A 16902-nucleotide genomic window follows, 5' to 3' on the forward strand; every position below is an offset into this window, starting at 1 on the left:
CCCTAGCAGCCTTAGGTGAGGAAATAAAACCTTGGACTTAGGTGTTTTCTGCACAAGGGTAGTGCAAGAAGTGCTGACTTGCTTGTCAGTCTTACGTTTTGCTTCTCAGCATATTAACTTGTACAAACAAAACATTTGCCCTTCTTTTGGGCCACTTTCCATTTGGTAGCAGTTACAAATCGGCCTTCAGAAGAGATACTCGACGTGTTGGTGTACAGATTTTAAGACTGTTAGTCTGAGAATAATTTGCTTTTCCTGGGTGTCTGAGTCTCCTTGAGGGTTGATGGATATTCAGATCTGCTTCCCTGAAGCTGCACCTCTGCTCATGCATACAGAATCCACTCTCTGCTGGAGCTGGTAGCCCTCTAAAGCCCACTCCTGTGTATCTTTAAGCATAAAGGATATTGAATTCTCAAACTTCCCCTAAGTAGCTTACATATGAGTTTTCCTTAAAACTTTGCTCAAAGTATTTCTCCATGTTTGATATTGCTCATTTCTTAGAAGAGCAAAGGAGTCCACCCTGCTTCAGAGCAATGGCTGGTGGAGAAGTATCCCGCCTGCAGATTCCTCTCTCCTTCTGCACCCTTAGCTTTGCTTTCCTGTGTGATTTCTGTGAGCAATTTTATAATCACTGTCATGATATTATTGCTTCATGATTTTATCTTCCTTAGCTTAGGATTGACTCTGCTCCTGAATTTTGGAGAACATACCTGGGCAACAGATATACATGCATACATTGTACTGTCTTTCCGTTGGCGTCTCAGAAGACTTTTTCACTAGACTTTCCTCAATGCTGTATTAAATAGAAGTTAAATCCAATCCTGTCCTGATCATGGTCTAGTGTCAATGAATTTTATATACCCTGGGTGTATATATTTGTTGATCACAATTATCTCCAATTCTGGAGCTTATTTTTAAATTACATTTATTTGTGTCTGTGGACATACATGCCAGAGTGTGATTTGCAGAAATCGTCCACAGTGTGAATGAGTCCGGGGGATCAAAGATAGGTTATCAGACTTGGCTATAAGCACCATGACCCACTGAACTATCTTCCTGGCATTCATGCATTGTGTGGTATTCATTTTGTTTTTTCAGTTGAACACAAGTTCTTAATTTTAGTTTAGTTCAATTTATTAGTCTTTTTCATTATATTTTAAAATGATATTATTGTATCTCTGGTGAACAGCATTGATAAAAACAGTTTTAGACTATCATCCATGTAACTGGTGAACAGTGGGAGATTGATGTATAAGAAGTTATCTAATGGGCTGGAAAGATGGCTCAGTGGTTAAGGGCACTGACTGCTCTCCATGAGGTCCTGAGTTCAATTCCCAGCTACCACATGGTGGCTCACAACCATCTGTAATAGGCTCTATGCCCTGTTCTGGTGTGTCTGAAGACAACTACAGTGTACTCACATATATGAAATAAATAATTCTTTTAAAAAAAGTTATCTAATGAGAGGGCTGGGGAACTGGGAGGAGGAGACTCAGCAACTAGCTGCTCTTCAGTCAGTCCATGGACCTGACCATTTCCCGAGTGCTCACCATGTGCCTGGTACCATTTTAGGCATCCTTTGAATGGAACTGTGGACTTTTCACTATAGTAACTGAAATAATAATCTTCTTTTCTGTGGGTCTAATTATATTTTATTTGAAAGGATTTTAGGTGTTAGAGGCAATAATAATAAAAGCTAACTTTATCATTAAAAGTCAGAAAGTTGAAGAAATTTTATGTATATAAAAAAAGAGTGGATACCAAAATAGCTTTTAGTTGTTGGAAGATGCAAAGGCTATGTAAGATTTAGAGGATAAAAGTATTTAAAAGCTTGTTAAAGAACACAACAAACAAGAAAGAGAAACAAAATTGAGGGAAAATTCTGTCACATTTGAGGGCAATTTCTGAGACTTCACTAACAGTCACCCAGCGCTCCTCTGAGAGCCTCAGCGCTCCTTTGGAATTGGCTGTTAAGACTCTATTCTGTATGTGGGGTATGCGTGAAGAACAGCCTGAAGAGACCAAGTTAGTGGGGTCAGCTGCATCCAGGCTTCTCCTCCTTGGCACAGGGAGTCATTTGAAGCATGAGGACACATTGAGTCTAGTTTTAAGTAACTGTATTATTTCACAGATTTACTGCATGATTTTTCTTGTGGTTGGGAATCCTTTCTAATCCTGATGATTAAAATAGCCATTTAGACGGACTCCTGAGAACTTCTTCAGAGAAGAAGGAACTGGTGCACACCTTTAATCCCAGCAGTCAGGAGGCAGAGGCAGGCAGATCTCTGTGAGTTCAAAGCCAGCCAGCCAGGTTTACAAAGTGAGTTTCAGGACAGCTAGGAATATGTAGAGAGACTTTGTCTAAAACAGACCAAAACAAACAAGAAGAAAGTAGAGGAAGAAGGAAAAGGACAATGGCGAGGAGGAGGATAGCCAAATTAATTTCTTTTGGAAATAAATGTAGACTGCATGAATCAGGAGCTGTTTAACTTTCTTTTATGCATAATGACTATACATGGTTAACAAACATTTCTCATCTGACAAACAGGACCTATGAGATAACCCCACAGAAACAAATACACTATTGGAGTAGTGTAAGGCAGCAGACATTTTAGATGTACTCTAAATGTTGGTTGTGTGGAGTTTACATAGGCTAGTGCTCAAAGTGTTGGGCTCCATTTTAATTTAAGAAGATAGATGAAAATTTTATTTAAATTCTTATATTATTTATTTATACTTATATAATATAGTTATTATTTATACATTATATAATATGTGAATTAAAGCCTTGCATGAGGCAAATCTACTTCAAGATTTATTACAAAAAGTGGAACAGGCCTTGCTTCCTATGCTTTATTGTAAAGAGATGGCATTTGAGTGAATAAAGTACATGTGGGTTTCCTATCACTGATACACACAAGTGCACACGTTGCATTTGCAGCTGAGAACAGTGCAAACAAACCTAAGTGTCAGCTCACAACTGTACAAAGCTGCCTGCCAACACTGCCCAGTTGGAATAACTTGTAGTCCCGCTTGCTACTTTCCAGGTCTGGTCCTGAGTTGGAGTGTGTAAGCATCTGTGGCAAATAAGACAGTGTGCTGGGCTCCATGCAGGTGGATGACCCACTCACTTCTCACATTATCAGTTGATAACTGCAGTTTCCTCAGTGAGGCTTCCTGTTGACAACTTGGTGATAGTAGTTATGGTTTGAGGAACCAAAGTTTATGCTCTGATTTTAGACTCACGATGCCTGTGCCCCTGGCAATGTCCTCCTTGTTGTTCAAGGTCCTCTGTACTCATTTTTCCTGGTCTTGAAAAACTGTGTTAGAGCAGAGGTTTAATTGCTCTTGAGTTCCTTCTTTGCTTTAAAAACTACTCATTTCTTCCTTGTTTGTTGTTGGGTTTTAAAATTTGCAGATTGAGATGTGTTTAGTTTTTTTTCCCTCTTTTATAGTCAGAAATCTTTGATTCTTTAGCTTTTGAGGACATCATGAATCTGTTTGTAGTTTAACTGGGTTTTTTCCTTCTGTTGTAGGGGACTAGAAAGCAGAAGGAGAGCCAGCTTCTCCAGAATTGGTAAGTATTTTTACAAAGCTAACATAGTGTGCATGATTTAGCTGGACTCAATCAAATATTAAGTGATTTTGTAAATGATTTTTTTTATCCCCCCCCCCCAAAAAACCTTCATTCTTCAAAATGTGGCTTTGTAGTTTGCACCAAAAGTGAATTTTTAGCTTCATAGAGCTGTATCTGAAATGCATTTGTATTTCTGATAACTACACTAAACTTGCATGCTTCTGAATTTGATAACCCACTAACACTTGAAGGCCCTGTTGCCAATAATTGAGTAGTTATGCCTGAGAATTCAAAGTCAGGAAAGACAAGTTCTGGTCAGCTTTCCCTTGTACTCTGCATTCCTGTGCTCTTGTGTTTGACCTCCCTGTGTCTAGACTGGCCAGGTCACGGCAGCTGTACAACCTTCACCTTGAAGTTGGAGCCTCCTGATGTTTGTATTATGCTTGACATTGCTTGGCTTCAAGTCTGAGATTATGTTTTTAGTGTGTGTTGTTTTGTATAATTTTTAAGAGAAGAAAGAAGCAAACATTTTTCTTGATAACTACTTTCAGAAACTGTTAAACAGCTTACAACTTACCGTACTTACTCAGAGTTTGGATGTCTTCATTCAGGATCCTAGATCGTACTGGTGATCTGGCACACTAAGCACCTGGCAGATAATAACTTTATTTCGATTGCATGTGCTATAAAAATATTCAAGCTACAATTGTGTGATTTTCTTCCAGTGTAAGGCTGCTTAAAAAGTCCTATCACTCAAATAGTAATAAAATTAGTGGGTAGAATAAATAGAACAAATTTTTGATTTGAGTTTTGTTTTTTAGAGAAAGAGTCTCACTCTATGTAGCCTTAGCTGGCTTAGAGCTTGCTGCATAGACTCTAGGCTAGACTTGGATACACAGAGATCTGCCTGCTGAGTGCTGCGATTAAAGGCATGCACCACCACCATGCCCAGCAGATTTTTGGTTTTGTGGTCCTTCTAGTATCTCTCTTGAGTTTTTTTGAGATTAGGTTCTGAACATAAAAGGGAGACTCTTGAACCAAAGAACCTTAGATTTTGCTACCATTTAATTCTATTGCCTTTCTCTCATGGAACCTTGTAAAGTAATAATCACGACCTTATGGTCTTGTAGAATCATGGAATTGTCCTGCATGGCGATTTCTATGCCTACATCTCTGACTGGTTGTTACTTATTCAGGTGCACATTGAATACTATGTTTTAAAAAATGTAGGATGTTGATTTCTGTAATATGTTTTAGGAAATTCTGATTCCACAGAAACAGATTGGGACTGGGGTGGGAAACGGGTTCTGTGGTCAAATAATTTGGGAAATGCTGCATTAAACAAAGTTAAACAGGTTTCTTTACTGCAGGACTTCTCAGAACCTTTAATATGCTAATGTGCATTGTGAATCTCCAAGATGGGGATATGATATGCAGCATTCTTGAATACTTCTAATGACAGGGAGCCCACTACCTCATAAGGTAACCCATTCCTTTTTTGTACAGCTCTAATCCTTAGTCCTTCTTTATATTGATCTGAACTCTTATCTCCCTTGACTTTGCTTCTAAGTATGATATTGATTGGTTATGCTGGGACATGTTCCTATGTCACTCTTTCTGTGGTCTATATTTATTATACGCTTTTGGCCAGGCTCGTCTAACAGCCTTTCATCCCCAAATCATTCAGTGACCTTTCAGTACATGTGGCATCCAGTTCTAAAGTCTAAGACACTTCATCACTATGCTTTTGTGCACCATGCTCCAACCTTCATTTCAAATTTCTATAAACTCTAAATTTTACTTCAGTGTTCCCCTTGTTGCAGTGAGGTTGGCGTTTTAATTGGTATGCTTTGTTTCCCAGCAGAAAGGGAGGACATAGAAGACTGGGAGTGTGCAAGCAGCCCGTGTCTCTTGAGATGAGTCTGATGGTGGGGAGGAGGTGCAGCCTCTGAGGAGAATGTTGTGGGAATCCCTACCTTGACCTAATGCTGTGAGCTCTATACACGGCCTTTAGAAAAATAAATGACCCATTCTCTTTGCAATAAACCCAGACAGACAGAGATAATTTAACAGATAAGAAACATCATTTATGGGGCTGGAGAGATGACTCATTGGTTAAGAAAACTGACTGCTCTTCTAGAGGTTCTGAGTTCAATTCCCAGCAACCCGTTGTGCCCGTTGTATCTCACAACCATCTGTAGTGGGATCTGATGCCCTCTTCTGGTATGTCTGAAGACAGCCACAGTGTACTAACATCAAATAAATAAATAAATCTTTAAAATGGTCATTTGCAGTACATATTTAAAAAAGAAACATTTATTAATAGTAAACAACAGTAACTATTTCATAGTTTGGAACTCAGCTAGCTATGGTGGTTTTGTCAATAACTTCATACTTGGCCTTGAGCAAGCAGCCTGGTTGGAGTCCTAGAATAGGCAGCCTCTAAAGTCAGGCTTGAAAAGTTTTATGAGGGACATTTTCTGTTGACTTGAGGAGTGTCACCAAAAAACAGTGCTCTGAAAATAAGTCAGAATATATTGAAAATTTGCAGAATAAGGAAAAATTAGGTTTCTTAATATCATTTTTTGATTCATGTTAATAATACTTAAAACTTTCAGCAAATGCTATTAAAGGCCCTTTTATTTTTAGCATTCATGGTAATTTTTAGCACTGTTGGCTAATCATCAAAGATATTATTTTATCTCACTGCATATTAAGTATATAGTAAAAAATCCAAGCCTAGTATTTCAATTTTGAGAGCAGGGCAAGATAAAAGGGATATATAGATGTGTATCTGCTTTTTCCTATTTAAAGTAATAAACTTCTCCAAAAATGTCTGTGAATATGATCAGACACAGAGATACTGGTTTATGTAGGAAATGCATAGTGTAGAGAACACAGAAATCTTTTTAGGGACAGTTTGGGAGTACACCATGTCATGAACTTATTGAAGTAACTCTTGATTGACCTGTTGATTTGGCTAGGAAAAGAAGTCTTGTCAATTCTGTAGCAAAGTATTCCTTAGCAGTAAAAGGGGGTTAGAGCTTCCCTACCCACTAGTTGTGCGGCTTCATGCAAGACTGTTCTGAGCAATAATAGCCCCATTAGAGAATTTGAGAAGTTTTTTAATTTTATTTTTTATTTTTAAATTATTATTTTTTTATTAGTTTGGGTGTCTGAGTGCTTTGTATATATGTACATGTACGTCTGTGCACCAAATGCATGCCTGCTGTGGGAGGAAGGATGAGTCTCCATGTGCGTGCTGGGAATCAAACTTGGGTCCTGACTCAACCACTGAGCCAAGTCTCCAGCCTGAGAATTTAACATGTCTTATTCAAGGTTAAAGCTTAAAGAAGTAGTCAATATCTTAAAACTTGATTGTTTACAAAAAAGACCTTTTCTGAGACCTTAGCTTGATTCAACCCTCATAACAGTCCTGCTGCAGGTGACATGACCCCTGGGGATAATGAATGAATGGCTTTGTTTTGTTTTGTTCTGGGAGAGGCAGTAAATGGTCTTTCTTTACCATCTACATGCCCTTTTTTGGTTGAGATCTGATTGTTTTGTTGGGTTTTTAGTGTGTGTGTGTGTGTGTGTGTGTGTGTGTGTGTGTGTGTGTGTGTGTGTGTGTTTTGAGACTGCCTCTTACTGTCTGCTTTGGCCTTGAACTTACTGAGAAGCTAAAGATCACCTTAAACTCCTGATCCTTGTGCCTTCACCTCCCAAATGTTAGGATAGCATGTACTCTGCTATCTGGCTGTTTTCTGCTTTGTTTTGCGTTGTAGCTTGGAAGGCTATTAGGTTACCTGGTGCTTTAGTGTGTACAGCATTAAAGGCAGAAGGTTGGCATGTGCTAGGCAGGATGCCGTCAGTGATGGAGGTATGCAGAGATGTTAGAAAGTGTTTGTTACTGTCTCGTGAATTTCTTAATAGTCACCTTTCAGTAACTGGTTTGTTTTACACACACACACACACACACACACACACACACACACACACACACACCCCTTATTAGAATTAGACAAATGTAATAAATTATCTCTCATACTTTGGAGGCTGATAAGATGGCTCAGAAGGTAAAGGTCCTTGCCATCATGCCTGAGGACCTGTTTGCTCCCCAGAACCCACATGGTGAAAAGAAACAATATCTTCATATTGTCTTCTGAACTCCACACACATTCCATGTCATGTGTGCCCCTCCCAGTAAACAAATATTATTTAAAAATATTTTTAAAGTAATGCTGTCTTGTGAAGTTGCAGACTGTCTCTAAATACAGTAAGATCCCCAGGCATTTTAAAGGCTCCAATTTGTGTGGCTTGTGTTTGAAAGTTATATCTTATGCATTTTAACTTATATGTATAGATTAATCTCCTAAAACAATTGTCCAGAAAGAGACTTTTCTGATGAATAATTTCAAAATCATCTTCCAGTCCTCATAAGTTTCTCTATTACCCGTCACGATCATTTTTAACCCTTCTGTCTTATATGAAACTAAATATGTGATTGGCATTTACATGCCTTTGTGTATCTCTAATAAGAGGACAACAACTTGGTGCAGGAAGTAAAAGCTGTCAAGCTCCTCATTAGCTTGACCGGCAGGCTTATGATACGAGGCACACTTTGACATCAGTCTCCAGCTTAAAGCCTTGTTTTTACTCTTTAACTCTTCCTCACTGCCCTCCTTCCCTCCCTCCCCCTCCCCCTTTTCTCTCTTTCTGTGAGACAGGATATCCTGTTGCTTAGGCTGGACTCTCAGTCATCATATCACTTAGAGGCTGGCCTTGGCCTCAGGCCCCCACCGCTACCCCCATTGCATGCTGGGATCACAGGACTGTGTTACTACACTACATTTTCTATGAGGTTATTTGTTTTGTTTTGTAGGTTTTTTTCTTTCATGTTCCTGATGTTTTTTAATTCTCATTTATTTTTTTCTCAGTTGAAAGGCGAAGTTTGAAAATACTAATACTCCCCAAAAGAAGAGTTTAGTTGCTTAGTTCTTTCACCTACCAGGGGCTTTTAGCAGATGATGAAGTGCCATCAGACCCCCTAGGCAGCTTAGAGTTTATTATTATCCTGAGCATTACAGGCAAACCCTATCTTCTCAAATGTGTGTTTCTATCATAAGTACAGGTGGGTGCTTCAGAGTCATTGGTCAGTCTGTCAGTAAGATGGTTACTAGTATCTTCATGATAATACTGTTTCCTAAAGGAGTTCTCATTCATGTGTGTCAATTACTTTGACTGAATTCATACTTTTTGTTGATCATTCTTATGTCTTGTGAGAATTGGTTTTCTTTACATTTTTGTTAATTAACATGTGAAAGCTCTGACTGTATGAACGGTGTTAACCTGCTATGACGGGTATTGTAAGTTCTCCATGTCTGTGACCTGCTTGTTTCCAGAGTTAGAGTTCAGCTGAGTTCTGCTGAGATGTGTCACCACAGTGCAATAAAATAGACCTTTCTGTTTGTGAAGATGCTCTGGCAGCAGGATTATCCTTCACATACAAAGAATTTTAGGAAATCTTTTTAGACACATTTTCTGATAGAACTTTGCAAAAATTAAGACTACGTGGTTTTTAAAACTATAATATAAACTGGGTATGATAGATTACATTCATAATCCTAGCACTTGGATTGTGAATTCAAGACCAGGCTGGGGGGGCTGGGGATTTAGCTCAGTGGTAGAGCGCTTACCTAGGAAGCGCAAGGCCCTGGGTTCGGTCCCCAGCTCTGAAAAAAAGAACCAAAAAAAAAAAAAAAAAAAAAAAAAAAAGACCAGGCTGGGCTCTGTAGGACGTTCAAGGCAAGTTTGGACCACACAGTGAGACCCTGTAGAACAGAACTGTCATGCATAAATTAAGAGTTTGAGAAGGGAGATTACTTTTGCCCTTAAAATTGAAGTGGCTGTTATAGTTTTCAGATTAGCAGTTGCAAATGCACATGACCATGGAAGTCTTGCCCTGCGTGAGTGACTGATGACTGTGGAATTCATTATAACTCCAAACAGTTTCTAGGATAGTAAGTGGCTAAGATTCATGATATGTCTCCTTTTAAAAATTATTTCCCCTAAATATCCTGCCTGTATGAATTTTTATGATTACCAGTAAATCTTTGCCAGCTTCTAGAGATGTAACTTTGAAAGAATTTTGCACTTTGAGAATTCAGTCTTTTTTAGGTTAGAATATTCTGATTTTGTATAACATAGTATATAAACCCTAGAGTAGGGATTGCCATTGATGTTCTAAGCTCAGAGAGATTAAGTAAATATAATGAAAACTAGAAATCCTAAGAATATATTTTATAGCTAATGATTTCATCAAGCTCAGTGAGCTTAGTCGTACAAAAGGCTTTGAGACCCTCAGGCCGGTGAGGACTGTCTGTGCGGGAGGAGAGGTTGCTGAAATGCCTGGTGGTTGTGAGTCTTGTAGTTGGGTACTAGTTTTCCTTCCTCAGTGTCAAAAGGTAGTGCTAACTACAGCTTTATAGGTATAAGGAGGAAAATAGATTTTTAAAATAAAGTTTAAATTTATTCAGTCAAAAATGCCTTTGCTTTAATAAATAACCCCAAATCATGGTCACATTTAAGAAAAAAATTTAAAGAAAAATTAGCCATTTTATTAAGCTGCAGTAGTGCTGGTGTAGGACAGGAAGGTGAGACGGTGTCCCATTTACAGTCATAAATTCAGACTTCTGACATCTCCACATACAGTTATACATATGGTGTGTATCAGTGCGATCAAATTAAAATGCAAACCCCTCTCCCATAGTGGGAGACTGGGAATTCCCATGTTCATTCTGAGTTGAAAATGCTTGACATGTTTTGTGTCTGCGTGTTCCAGATGATGTCAATCTCCCCTCCTAATTCTCATATGGATGGAAGTGGTCCTTCAGCTCCCTGTCCTCAGTGCCGGCCAGGCACACAATGGGTGTTCGTGTGTTTCCTTGACTATCTCTTTTGCTGTTGTATTTCTTTTCTTAGTTATTTGAAGTGTTTTATAGAGGAATGCCCAAAAGAAAACCCAGAAAGTTTTGGTACTTAATTGTTTTTAAAAAGTCCTTTAGGGATACTTTTTCTATGTGTTACAAAATATAATATTTCTAATTTAATTATTTTGACAAAAATTTTCTTCATTCCCAATGATCCCAAACATTGTATGATTTCTCCAGCTGCAGCAACAAGAGGAGCTGGTAATTTTAAACGGAGGCTGAAGACATTGTAGAATTAGCAGACATAAGAGAGCGTGGAGAAGGCAGAGGATGGAGTTGCAGACTCTACAGGAGGCTCTTAAAGTGGAAATTCAGGTTCACCAGGTATGTTGTGTGGTTGACTACCAATGCTCCTGCATTACTAATGAAGCAGGCCCAGCTTTGCGTTTTGGTCAAGTTATGTGATCAGTCTAAGGCTTACCCAGAGTCACTGTTCCACAGCTGCACTCGTATACTGCCTTTAAGAACTTTAATAAAAGTCCTGACATCTTTTCCAGAAAAAGAGGACTGGAGATATTTTTTTCATATCCTAAAGGTATTTGAAAGAAAGAATTCTTTCTTGCTATATTTCTGGCCAGTTTGAAGGCCTTCTGTACACAAGATAACCTTCTTTGCATGTTCCGTTTTTTATTTACTTTTCTCTTCTGACAGGGCCTCAGGTTGGCCCCAAACTCCCCACGAAAACTCCATTAATTTGAGCATGTGTTGGTCCTCATGCCTCTGTCCCCAGTGCTGCCTTTCCTCACTTGACTGTGGTAAGAATGAAGTGCGGACTTACAACACATGCCAACACCCGTGTCATCCCTGACTCATCCCTGTGCCTCCTTGCTCTCTCTTTTATTTATTTTTTGATGATTTCAACCTTTGGTAAAGAAATCTTGCTGCCATCATCAGTATTTAAAAAGTTCTAGTCCTTAAATTTTCCCTCAGATAAAAAGTAAACAAACCTTGAAGTGTACAATTATAAAATGTATAAATACATTTTATAATCATTTTATACAATTGTTTCTAAAGTGTAATAACAGAATAAAACACTTAATATAATTTAGTTTGTATATGTTAATATGGAAATACATAAAAATAAACATAACTATAATCAAGACAGAAAACTACCCATAAATAACTAAATCACTAATATTTATTGCATAAACAGACCATCACTGTTTGCTTCATTTTCTTGCCATCAGCTGGGCATTAGCTTTAAAGCACATAAATAAGCATACATGTATATAATCCTTGATATTCAAAAGTAATAACTGATTAGTTGACTACTTTTGGCCATGTAACATGGTCATGTAATATGGGATGGAATGGACGGATGAAGGAACTGATAGCTGATATTTTGATTTGAACCCAGAGCTTCATACATGTCAGTGAGTGCTCTACCACTGAGATGCATTTCCAGTTAGAATATTCTTTACTTTAGGGTCTCACCTAAAATGATTGTTAGTCTTCCTATCTGAACTTTCTAAGTTCTGGGTTTTATAACTTTGAGCCACCACATATACATTACGTTTTAAAAGTGTTTTTAGGTAAGTAGTTTCTCTTGTTTTTTCTTGTATGAGCTAATGCAGCATTGATTTCTGAAGACACACACATACACATTTGGGCTTCTGATAATTGTTTGGTTTGCCTATTGCCTTAGAATTAGTGTCGATTACGACCAACAGGAAAACTTCAAAGTTGTGCTGTGTGACTGTGTGTATGTGTGTGTGTGTGTGTGTCTGTGTGTGTGTGTGTGTGTGTGTGTGTGTGTGTGGTGTTTTCCACATGGACCTCTTTGTTTGAAAGTCCCTGCTGCTGCTTTGGACTGTGTGGATACTGTGCTCACTAGCAGTTTGTGTGTATGGCATGCATATGCACCACACACACGTGTGCCTGGTGTCTGTGGAGGACAGAGAGGGATATTAGATTCCCTGGACCTGGAGTACAGAGGGTTATATATGGGAGCTGGGAATTGAACTTGGGTCCTCTGAGAGAGCAGCCAGGTTTTTTAACTACTGAGCCATCTCACCATTCCCTGGATGGAAATATTTTGACATAGAGGAATCTTGAACCCAGCTCAAGACAGTGACAAGTAACACAACTTAAATTCATAATTGTTTAAAGCTGGTGTCCCCAGTATTAATTTGAAATCTGTGTGAATCAAAGTTAATTTTATGGTTGCATATGTGATTTCTATGTTTTTTTCGAGTCTTAAGAAAATTTGGAGTGCAGTTTATATTCTTTTAATTACTCATAAGATACATGTCCCAAATAAATATTTATCGAACAAATTGTCTATAATTGAGCTTTAAAAATATTATTTCATAATTTGGAAGATAAATAAAATGATTATTAAAAATTTAGTTTTCACTATGATGTTTTAAAGCCCAATTAAAATTTATATTTAGAGTTAGCAAGGTGGTTTAGAGGGTAAAGGTGCTTACTGCCAAGATTTACAGTATGGGTTTGAATTCCAGGATCTACAGATAAAAGCAGAACTGAAACCTGAAAATTGTTCCTGACCACCACATGTGTTCTCTTTGTCTCTGTCTCTCTCTCTGTCTCTCTCTTTCTCTGTTTCTCTCTCACACACACATATACTCACACACTGTAAATAAAAAAATAAAGTAATAAATTATACTTGTTGATTCAAGGGATATGTATTCTAGCTATTTTAAACATTCTGAATATTAATTAGCTGTCAGTCTGTTTATATATTTAGCAATTTAAATATAAAGTTATAACCTTTTAAATTAAATAATTAAATATTTTTTATTTTATATATACATGGTGTGTACCTGAATATATGTTACATGCACTGTGTGCTCTGCTATATCTTAAGACAGTGTTTGATCCATGAAACTGGGTTATAGGCAGTTGTAAGCCACCCAGTGTGGGCGGTAGGAATCAAACCTGGGTCCTCTGCAAGAGCTGCAAATAACCTACCTGCTGAGCCATCTCTTCAGCCCCCAAATTATAGATTCATCTTTAATTATTGTACTTTATTTGTGCAATTTACATGAATACATTTTAAATTATTAGTGTGGTGTGTGTGTGCGTGTGTGTGCGTGCGCGTGCGCGTGCGCGTGCGTGCGCTTGTGGGCATACATGCCATGTGCATGTGTGGAGGACAGAAGACAACTTTGTGGAGTTGTTTTTCTTCACCTTTAAGTGAGTCCTAAGCTTCACAGGCCCCTACACAGGGCAAGAATAGACCCTGGATACCTCTCTCTGTTACTATATAACTTATTTTTTGAGACAGAGTCTCTCACAGAACCTCATGCTCACTAATATCTAGGGTGGCTGAGCACTGAGATCCCAGGATTCTCCTATCCTATGACTCCCCTGTATAGTTAGTGTGTCACAACACACCCAGCCTCTTCACGAGTGTCAGGGACCCAGACTTATGACTTAGGCAGTACTTTATTGACTGAGCCATCTCCTTTGGCCCTTATTTTCCTATTGGGAAAAAAAAAAGTAGCAGTAAATCCAAATGATAATCTTTATTCTAAAAACTGGTGTTGTTCTGATTGGCTTTGGGGTAATGACGTATGGTATTCTTAAACAGTGATACATTCAGGAAGACCAGAAAGCATGGGTGTTGGGTACTGGACAGAAACCAAGGCAAGAATGGACTTTGAACTAAATGTTTAAGCAAAAGCTATCTTTTGATGCATTTCTAGTTAGGGAGTTAAATTAGGTAAAATTCAAGCTTTTAAGGTAAAACTTGTGTTAAGGAGTTGTCTAGTGCTGCTGTTTGGTGTTTGGTTCTTTATGTTTCTGCATGTGTGGGCAGATGCACCAGTATGTGTATCAGTCATGGCCAGTCAATACTGACGTTATAATGGCCATGTCCTGGAGGGGGGCACTTCTGTTTGGTTGATTTCTGTGTGCGTGCTTGTGTGTGTGCGTATGTGAGTGACAGAGAGACAGAGAGAGAGAGACAGAGACAGAGACAGAGAGAGACAGAGACAGAGACAGACAGAGACAGAGAGAGAGAGAGAGCTTTAGAGTATTAACTTTATATCGAATGAGACTAGTATAAAGCAAACAGAAGTTAACAAACTTTTTCTGCAAAGGGCCAGATAGTAAAATTCATGAGGCTGCAGGTCATTTATAATCTGTGCTGCTGCTCTGCTGAGTTACTGAGCAGGCAGAGCAGCCACAGTCAGTGTAGACACAAGTGGGCGTGGCTCAGTCTCCTAAGACTGTTTAGGAAGCAGGTGGTGGTCTGGCTTTGGTGACATGGCTGTTGTTTTCTTATCTTTGACAGAATATAGATTATGAAAAATGGCAGCAGTCATTCTGTGGAAAGTAACTTTTATAACTCAATTCTAGTTTAAAGTCACTTGGGAAATGGATGGTCTAGTGAGCTCCTCATCTTGTCTTGTTTGTATGAAATATAGTTTAACTGCTTATACATAGAAAACATTTATTTATTTCCTGCAGACGTGGATCTTACCAGTCAGTTTTTAGATTCTAGAGTCATGAACTGCATTATCTCTCAGAGATTAAGAACACTTACTGCTTTTGCAAAGGACACAGGTTTGATTTCCACATGGTGTGAGCATCCCCATTGGTGGCTCATAACCATCTGAGAGTAGCAGGCATGCACGTGTGCAAACATGAAGCATAATACCAAGCACATACATACATGTAGGCAAAAGACTTATATACATTAATTAAATAAATAGCAATTGAAAGAAATCCAGCAACATGGAAGAAAGTCTCTTTCAACCCCCAAAACAACTTTGTAGACAGTTCTGTGGTGACCAAAACAAAAAGGACTTCCAAACTATTGTTTTTTTTTTGAATACTACTACATTTATTCATTTTATATGTGTGAGAACTTGTTTGTCACAGCACACTTGTAGCAATCAGAGGACAGCTCTGTGGAGTTAGCTCTCTGCTTCTACAAGTTGTTTTCCAGGGACAGAGCTAAGGTTATGAGTTGTTGGAAATAGTCTTTACCCACTCGGCTATCTTGCCAGCCCAAATCAGCTTTTAAAGTAAGTGTGGCTAGATGTGTAAGGATATACATGATGCTTTACTGTACAAATCTACATGAAACTACTGAAGGGCTGGTCTTCTCAGCCATGAAACATAATTTCAGCATGCACACTTTATGCATTTGACAGCCTCAGCTATTCAGAATGTATTTTAGTACCAGGAAGAAAGATGTTTGTCCAGTTAGAATAAATGTCATATTGTTCACTAATCATTTCTTGGTCTATTACAACCTGTTCACTTATCTTAAAATTAGTCCAGTGTGTGTAGCTCAGCAAATCTGAGGTAGCAAAGTTAGGTTGGGGTTCATTGCTTTTAAAGAGAGTCACAATGACAGCAGGGTCTGTTAGCTAACTGCTTGACAACTAAGAATTAAAGAGTTGGCAAGATGGCTAAGTAGATAGAGGCCCTGCTACCAAGCCCAAAGACCTGATTTTAATTCCCGGACCCACATGATGAAAAGAGAACCAACATCTGAAAGTGGTCTTCTGACTTCCACATATGCACCATACCACATGTGTACATAAACATACAAATAAATAAAAATGTAATAAAACAACTAAACTAAAAATGAGGACTCTTACAACAGTGGTGTGGGGCCTTTAGCAACCCATATAGTTTGTAGTCCACTGTATATTAATCCATATTACCACACCTCCAATTATAAGCACTTGGCTTCTATTTAATAAAGTAGATGAGTCTGTTGTATATTTTAGGTGTTATTTTATAACAACATTTAAAAAGTGCCACGTCACCCAAAGAATGTGACAACTGTTTCTATTATTATATAAAATCACTTGGAGAAAAGCTAGTCCTAGGTACCCTTAGCCTTCCCATATTTTATCTTTCAAATTCCTCTTGTTACTCTTAGGATTTTGTTGTTGTTACAGTTGCATTAGGTCAGATAACATTTATTTATTCATTTGATGTGCATGAGTGTTTTGTCTGCATGTATGTCTGTACTGTGTATGTGCCTCTGATGCCTGCAGAGTTCATAAGATGAGCTGATAAACAAAGTTACTGAATAAGACTCTCCTTCTACCATAAAATCCAAACCACTAGGCCTGCAAAACCTGTACTTTGCTGTTTTGTACGGGTACAGCTTCTTTCCAGACCTTGTCTGGTGTTTTGAGACAGGGTCTCACTGTATATGTAGCTCTGACTGTCCTAGAACTCATTATGTAGATCCTGCTGGTCTCAAACACACAAAGATCTGCCTGCCTACATCCTGCTTATTTAAATTGCACAAGTCACTGTCCTCCACATTGACAAAGCAGATACTTTTTCATTTCAAATATAAAGAGGTAATTCTTTCTTTCTTCTTCTACAAAGAATGCATCATTA

The 16902-nt window shown here is 38.3% G+C and overlaps 1 protein-coding gene across 50 annotated transcripts in view; it reads left to right on the plus strand.

Annotated features, from left to right (window-relative positions):
- Positions 1–16902, plus strand: part of Phf21a (PHD finger protein 21A) — a 190200-nt gene that overhangs the window by 38508 nt on the left and 134790 nt on the right. For 35 of the 50 annotated variants that reach the window (XM_063284918.1, XM_063284925.1, XM_063284930.1 and 32 more), the window contains 3 exons: positions 3537–3577; positions 4948–5059; positions 10747–10890. In XM_063284918.1, coding sequence (XP_063140988.1) covers positions 10837–10890 — 54 coding nt within the window. In that variant the 5' untranslated portion in view covers positions 3537–3577; positions 4948–5059; positions 10747–10836. Of the gene's footprint in view, positions 1–3536; positions 3578–4932; positions 5060–10746; positions 10891–16902 lie in introns of all 50 variants that reach the window. The other 15 variants (XM_063284904.1, XM_063284936.1, XM_063284940.1 and 12 more) reach the window with 2 other exon arrangements.

The sequence above is a fragment of the Rattus norvegicus genome, chromosome 3 (genome assembly GCF_036323735.1).
Source record: "Rattus norvegicus strain BN/NHsdMcwi chromosome 3, GRCr8, whole genome shotgun sequence".
Classification (NCBI taxonomy): domain Eukaryota; kingdom Metazoa; phylum Chordata; class Mammalia; order Rodentia; family Muridae; genus Rattus; species Rattus norvegicus.